Here is a 7,500-nt window from a genome sequence, read left to right as displayed (position 1 = left end):
TCATCATCATCAGCTCCGCATCCAAATACGAGGATGTCATCAGCGATCGCTTTCAGTCCTGCTAATGCCTGATCCAGTCTTCGCTGGAATTCTTCAGGGTTTGGTGAGATGCCGAATGGCATTCGGAGCCATCTGTATCTTCCCCACGGAGTACCAAATGTGGTTGCGTGGCTGCTCTCCTCGTCCAAGGACACGGGCCAGAACCCATTTTGGGCATCTAACACAGTAAAGCACCTCGCATTTGAGAGCTCAGGAAGGACATCTTCGATTGTCGGCAGCGGGTAGTGATTGCGTTTAAGGGCTTGGTTAAGTGGTTTGGGGTCCACACACAGTCGGACATTGCCATTTTTCTTCAAAGTGACTACAGTTGCTGATATCCAGGAGGTTGGAACATTTACTGGTGTGATGATGTTAAGGCCTTCCAAACGATCCAGTTCCTCTTTTAGCTTTTCTTTAATGGCAATTGGCACCTTTCTTGTTGGGAGTTGAACTGGCGGTACGTTCGGGTCAATTTCAAGTTGGAGATCACCTTCTAACTTTCCTTCTCCCCTGAATACATCAGCTTGTTCTTTGAGGATAGATTCTGCTGTAAGTGGTGTTTTGCTCTGCGAAGGCTCTTCAGACTGAATAGACATGATGTTTTGTTGGACCACAGAGATGAGTTTCATTTGCTCACTGGCTCGTAAGCCAAGCAGAGGATTGCCTTTTCCTTTTACAACTCCAAATTCCACACTGTATTTTCTTCCATTTCTGGGATTCACAACTTGGACACGTTTCTTGCCAATCGGCTTCTCCTCAGTTTTGTTGTACATAACAAGAGTTACGTCCGCATTGTCCAGCAGGGATAGGCTGCCTTCGCCATATACTTCTTTAAAAGACTCTTCCGGTAAGATGTTCACTGTTGCACCAGTGTCCAGTTGGAATGGGACTCTATGACCATTTAATAGCATTACCGCAAGCAGTTTGTCTTTACGATCAGGATTGTCCACCGCACAGACTTGCTCCTTGACATCAACAAAGGCGACATATTCGTCAAAGTCAGAATCCTCCACTGCATGTACTGGCTTGCGGACATGTCTCGGTGTGGGAGGTTTAGAGGATGTGGCCGAACTGGGTGGAGGCGGTTTGTTTTTGCAGGCCACCGCAAAGTGGTTTGGAATGCCACAATTAGAGCAAGTCTTCCCCCATGCAGGACATTTAAGCTTGTTCTAGACATGCGTTTTGGCGCAGAACTTGCAGCGAATTTCTCTAGGTTTCTTTTCATGAGACTGACTAATGGCACTGACTTCCTCCTGATTAATTTCTTTCAGTTGTTGGCTTGAGGTCTCATAGGATCTACAGATATCAATGCATTCCTTCAATGTGAGTTTGGAGACTTGTAGGAGCTTCTTGCGAGCTTGATTGTCTCTTACTCCGATGACAATCCTGTCTCTAATTAGACTGTTCTCTAACACTCCGAAGTTACACGTCTTCGCCAACGTGGGCAAGGCCGTGACGTAAGCATCCAGAGACTCGTTTGGTTCTTGGTCTCTCTTGTTAAATCAGTATCTCTCGTAGATTTCGTTTGTCTCTCCGATACAATAACGCTGTAGCTTTTGGAGAACAATATCAATGTCCTTCTTATCGTCTTCAGTCTCGAATTCTAAGCCTTCGTACACATCTATAGCATCTGAGCCAATACAGGTTAGCAGTGTGGCAGTTCTCAGCGATTTATTTACAGCAGGGTGTTCAGGGTCTTTTAGATGTGCAGCTATTTCGTAGTTGTTCCAATCACGGTGGAATTTCTTCCAGTTCGTGGCCAAGTTTCCTGTGAGCTCTTACTTTGAGGGCACTGGGTTGTTTATCAGGATTTGTACCAGATTTGGTTGTGCGACGGCTTCTTGTACTTGCACAGACGCGCCGCTATCTTCGGGTTTCGGTGGCATACTGAATAATTTGAAGTTAGCTAGATTCCTTCAGCAGAGATTTCCTTTCGAAAACACAAAACGATTCCAGTCACCGTTGTCTTCCGCTATTTGTTGTGAAGAAGGTTATAAATGGCAAGCGCCAAACATGGCAGTATCAGTTCGCAGATCAGAGTTAGTCGACTACGTGCGTGCGAACAAATCTCTCTCCAGAACACTTTCCAGTTCACTGAGCGATAATCCCTCGACAGCACCAATTGCAGAAACTAGTTTCCACTTCTGACACCATGTAACGTATTCGCTAAGATGGATGACGGAACACCAGAGCACTAAAACACAACGTTTTAATCTTGTAAGCCGAGTGTACATCAACAAGCGAAGAAGCGCGCAAACATACCGGATCCTGGATGTAAACTAAACTGTATAAATTAACTTAACATGCATAAATTAACATCGTTACAAGACCTGATCACTTTTAATCTCTTCTTGGTACTTTTATGTTGTGCAGCATCTACACTGAGTAGACCTTGAGGTCTGTAACCCTCTTCAGTATATTTGCAAGGAGGAATGTCAAGGGCTTGGAAAAGCTTAAAAAAGCAACTGTACCAATATTGAAATAAGAAACTGCCTCACACAGTCCTAATTTTAATGTATCACTTCCACCACCTCTGTCAAAGATCTGTTTTAATTCTGTTTCTTGCCATGTGGGCACTTTTGCAGGAAGTTATCCTCACTTAGTCTAACATTCAGGCTTAAGCTTGGCAATAACTGTGCTTGATATTCCAAAAAAAGTCTGGTACATTTGGTTGTGAGGCTTACACTGTTTACATCCTTGGCTTAGGGGCCTCCACATGGTGACACAACCATTATGTGACAAGTTGTACGTCAGTTTGCTATTTGTCGCTAATTAAATTTTAAGAACTACATCAAAAGTATTCAAAGACTTAAAGTGATAATCTAATTGACAATATCTCTTCTCTTATTTAGCTTTATTTAGTTACTTTTGGTTTTAAATGATTTAAATTTTTTGAGGTATTTTGTCTTTTTACTACTTTTCAGGCAGAGGCAACTAACAGAAGAGTAAATTAACCCTTCTCCACACTGATAAGATGATGTCCAGTGTCAATGTCAAAGTTATATTAGTATCCTGAATAACTATCAGCTCTATACCACCCTTTCATTAGACATTTGATGGATTTCATTGGCTTATGCTGTTTGAGAGAAGTGTACCCCTTACCCTTGATCCTTGCTCATTCCACTGCCTGCTTGCTATTGAGTTATAAATGTGTGACAAATTGGCTGTTAAGCTTGCTAGGAATAGCCTGAGTTGGTAAAGTGTATCTGCCTCAGTAGAATCACAAGCTGGTATCTAAGAGCTATTATTCAAACGTAAATATATATTTATATACAGGGGTCTGCTTCTTGGCATCACCTTTGCAAATTCAGGTATGCCTGAGATGTAATAATCTTTCCAATACCATGTAAGTGATGACAAATAATGGATGCTCCTGGCAGTTATCAACCCAGAAAAAGTCAAGTCAATTACCTTGCTAACATGTGATTTCTTTTCCACTTGGACTTTAAACTGCAGATCTGATTGTTTCACAAACAGTTTAAGTCAGCATGCAGTTGTTAACAAGGAGAAAGTAATCCAGTGGGAACATTTTAACTCAGGAAGTTCCCGTACATTGTGAAGTGCTTCTTTCCATTAAAGTAAAAGAAGAGGCGGAAGCGGTGGAGAAGCCATCCAAATTTGCTTTCCATAGCGATTAAGGCTTTGTTTTGGGTTTTAATTACTTTTCCGGTGATCAGTTGACCGTAATAGTCATTTCCAATAATGATGTCTACTTTAAGATTTTCTGATGCATGTGAAGGATCAGCAAATTTAAGTCCTTGTAATTCCGGCAGTATCTGTAAATTTTTCACCTTTGCCGATAGTGGTGGACAAATAACTGGAGTTACTAGGGCATTTATTTTGATATTTTCTACTTCTGTTGACAATTTCAATGCCACAAGGTCGTATGTTTTTCTATTGCCTTGAAGTGTACCGAATGCTGTCATATCTAACAGTTCGCTTCCCATTGTTCCTAACTTAAGTTTGTGTTTCATCTCCTGAGTGATAAAGGTTCTTTGTGATCCTGTGTCAAATAGGATGCGAACTTGATAGTACTTTTTATTGTTTCCACTTATTTTCGTAACGGCGGATTGCATCAGGTTATGAGCTTTAGAAGGGAGTACATGCGTTGCTCCCATGTGGGTTCTGTTCTTCAACATGGAATCCACTGATAGTTGATCATTCTTCGGCCCTTTGTCATCCTTTATTTGACTAGAAGCGCTTTGGGTTGCATATTCTTGGTTTTCATCACAAATTGAAGTGTGGTGTTTTTTCTTACATTTCATACATCGCCCCTTTGAGAAACATTGGATTTTTGTGTGGTTGAGACCAAGACAGTTAAGGCAGCACTGTTGGCGCTGAAGTAGGGATTGTTGTTCCTCTACTGTTTTAATCTTGTCGCACTTTTCAGGTCAGTGTTCCTGCACAGTACGTGCAAGGCCTAGGTGTCTTTTGTTTGCCATTGTAAGTTCCGTGTCGTTGTTGTTGTGTACCGGTTAGTAGCGCACCAGCTGTTGGCACAAGCACTTCGTCCTCTGTGGTTGATTTTGGAGAGGAGATATGGCCCTTCTCGCGAGTTTCGATTTCCTGTCACATGGTGATTCTCAATCTGTCTAGGGAACTGTCCGCTGAAGGGTCACCTCTGAATATTGAGTACCGAATTTCTTCGGGTATTTTCTTTAGAAGAATGGGAATCAATAAGCTTCCATAAGTTTCTGTTTTTACTCTAAGTGCCTCTAAACCGTGAATGTTTGCCTCGCAGGTGTCGTAAAACGTACTGAGATTTTTGGTGTCAGCTGGTGGCGCATCGATCTAGGATAAGGACTCCATGTAAGCGTTCGTCAAAATTTGTGGTTTGCCAAAGCGCTCCTGTAATAGCTCAATTGCTATTTTGTAATTTTCTTCAGTCAGTGGCAGTCCAGAGATAGCGCGCGCCGCTTCTCCCTTAAGCATTCCATTTAAGTAATTCATTTTTTCAATATCGCTTAGTCTGTGATTTTTATCGATAGCTGCGCTAAAGCTGTCCCAGAATGTGAGCCATTGAAGTGGGTCTCCTCCGAATGATTTTATGTTTATTTTAGGTAAATTGATATGCATTCGTGGAGCGGGTTCTTGTTTTAAACTACTATAATGGAATTGGCTCACCGGTGTGTCTTGTATGCTCTTAAGGAGTCGTCCGATTTTGAATTGCTATGACAACGATTTTGTCACAGCGGGAAGCGGGGCCCAGGAAACGAGACATTGAAAAAACGAAAGGAACAGACAGCATTCTATAACCGGTTCCAGCCTTTGGCTGACCCGATAAAAAGGCGTGGAAAACATATGGCCGACTGTTCAGTCGTACATCTCTAGCGATCTCTCACTATCAGCTCTTTATCCTTCGGTAATTCGTGTCGTCAGTCGTGGGTCTCAAAGCCCTTTCCATTCTCAAGTACCAAGGTTTTTTGAAAAGTTTACGTTATGGAGATCATCAATTTACGCACATGCATCTTCACCTCCCTTTGCTTCTCCGGGCTTATCGCGTTCGCGTGAATGTATTTTTTTCAGTATCTTCTCGCACCTTTACCTATTGCTTAAGGCGGGGTACCTGTACGCGCCTATACTGTTACACGTTCGCATTCAGTGTTAAAACTAAAGTTAAGTATAGCTTCTGTTTTCAAAAAGACGGTTATTTCATGTAAAAGGAAACTTTGGGCCAGTCGATCCGATTTGGTAATTCTAAACTTATTAGGTTTTTTTTCAGTCTTTCCATTTTTTTAACGTTTTGAACATTAAAGTTGGAACATAATTTGCAACAGTTGCTTTGCTGATGGCAATCTTATCCTTCACGGCATGTGATATATGACAAGAGGCAACAACCCAGCTATCAAAGCCAATAAAAAGTAAGGACCAGAAGTTTTAGCACAACCTAATGGCTCATCTATTAAACATAGCATGTTAAAGATACTTAATTACTAACAATTTCTGGAAACTTTTCTTGTAAAATGATTCGAGCTTTATTGTATTTTCTTCAGCTCAACTAATAGGCAATGCCATGTATTGTTAGGAAATACCTCGATAAATTTGTTGTTGTTGTTATTGTTGTTGCATAAATTGCAATTTGGCCAACAGTCAGCCACTGGATTGTAATACATGTAACATTTAAAAACTAATAAAAAAATGATATGAAACACTGACAGCAATATTTTGGGTTTCTCTTAAAGAACCACACTAAAGGTTCAATATTTTATTGCGCAAAAATAAATAACTACAGCTATTTCATGAGAGGTCATAACTTCTCATACACTAACTGTTGTACGAGATCACACAATACATTTGGTACCTATTGCTATGTGAAAGAACTACTTGTGCAAACCACTTTTGGCAATAGCATAATCAAATTACATTAATTGCAAATGGACTGAATTGTGACAGTACATAAAAATCTAAATACAATATTCTTATTAATCTAACATGTCATGTTATGTGATCACTGATGTATTTCAGTCTGAAACCAAAATAATCGTTGTTGTCAACTAATTCAGCTTATCATGATCAAACTTAGGAAAATGTTTCAGAATGTAAATATCTAGAAACGAAAATGTATCTTGAGACTCAGTTTTGGATTCAGTCATGTCCAGATGTTCATTGAGAAAGTACCAACACCAAATCCATTTCTGTGATCTGTTTTCCTTTCCATAAATTAAAGCTCCATAATGCTAGACTCTAACTGAGTTTGGTAATGGTATTATTTCATGAACTTTTTCTTGTTGATGGCGCAGATGTGGAACTTGATATTTAACTGACACAGCTAGACTGGAATCTTCCCACTGGCACATAAAAGGTATGTTCTGGAATAACTGACTCGAAATTATTCGCCCAAATCTCTACAGGTTTTGAATACCTGTTACACTGAGGATGCCTAGCATACCATTCAACTAATGCTAGAAGGTGGGGATCTTTTGAGATTTTCCATTATCCATTTTGATAACATCATGTTGCAGAAAGTCCCTGATGACAGCAGGTCTACTAGAGTCATCAAACCACTGTGTGATAACTGTTGAAGGCTGTTGGTTACAAGCTGAGTCTGCTGTACAACGGTATCCTTTGTATAAAAGGTGCTTGAACTTATCACAGAAGCTGGAAACATGGATGATTCTACAACCAGCATACATGGCCTCGCAAGTCTTCTGTAGTCTCCTCACATCATCACTTTCGATTGCATCCTTTTTGATTGGTGGTAGTGGTACTTGAGTCTCAGTTTTACTAAGGTTAACATTAACTGGACTGCCAGTTTCAGATTCAACCATGTTGCAGAACTGCTGGAAACAGACACTTGCTTCTAGTAGAGCTCTCTTTTGCTTGCCTTCACAATCCAAAAGCTGCTAGAACTCTTCCATGCCTCCTGGAAATATTGCTCTCTTCAACTCTTTCTCTCTGATAAATTTTCTCATAATTTGAACTCCTGGCGATAATAAAATGAAAATCAGTTAACATGTGGTT

At 40.5% G+C, this 7,500-nt stretch overlaps 1 protein-coding gene, 1 long non-coding RNA gene and 1 pseudogene across 4 annotated transcripts in view; 1 reads left to right on the top strand and 2 right to left on the bottom strand.

Moving 5' to 3' along the window:
* Positions 1–7,500, top strand: part of LOC149052735 (uncharacterized) — a 36,432-nt gene that overhangs the window by 18,217 nt on the left and 10,715 nt on the right. For 2 of the 3 annotated variants that reach the window (XR_016186164.1, XR_016186159.1), the window contains one exon: positions 2,964–3,631. The exons of the other annotated variant lie outside the window; for it this stretch is intronic. This is a non-coding gene — a long non-coding RNA (uncharacterized LOC149052735). Of the gene's footprint in view, positions 1–2,963; positions 3,632–7,500 lie in introns of those variants that run through there. 3 annotated transcript variants of the gene reach the window in all.
* On the bottom strand, positions 1,198–1,925 carry LOC149052738 (uncharacterized; annotated as a pseudogene).
* LOC149052737 (uncharacterized) overlaps positions 6,095–7,500 on the bottom strand; it is a 2,373-nt gene continuing 967 nt past the window's right edge. Inside the window, exon 2 of the mRNA XM_089204925.1 lies at positions 6,095–7,462. Coding sequence (XP_089061051.1) covers positions 6,942–7,307 — 366 coding nt within the window. The 5' untranslated portion in view covers positions 7,308–7,462 and the 3' untranslated portion in view covers positions 6,095–6,941. The remainder of the gene's footprint in view (positions 7,463–7,500) is intronic.

Source organism: Pocillopora damicornis, chromosome 1 (genome assembly GCF_964200805.1).
Source record: "Pocillopora damicornis chromosome 1, jaPocDami1.2, whole genome shotgun sequence".
Taxonomy (NCBI): domain Eukaryota; kingdom Metazoa; phylum Cnidaria; class Anthozoa; order Scleractinia; family Pocilloporidae; genus Pocillopora; species Pocillopora damicornis.
The sequence above is the reverse complement of the archived record's forward strand: the minus strand, read 5'-3'. Positions and strand labels throughout refer to the sequence as shown.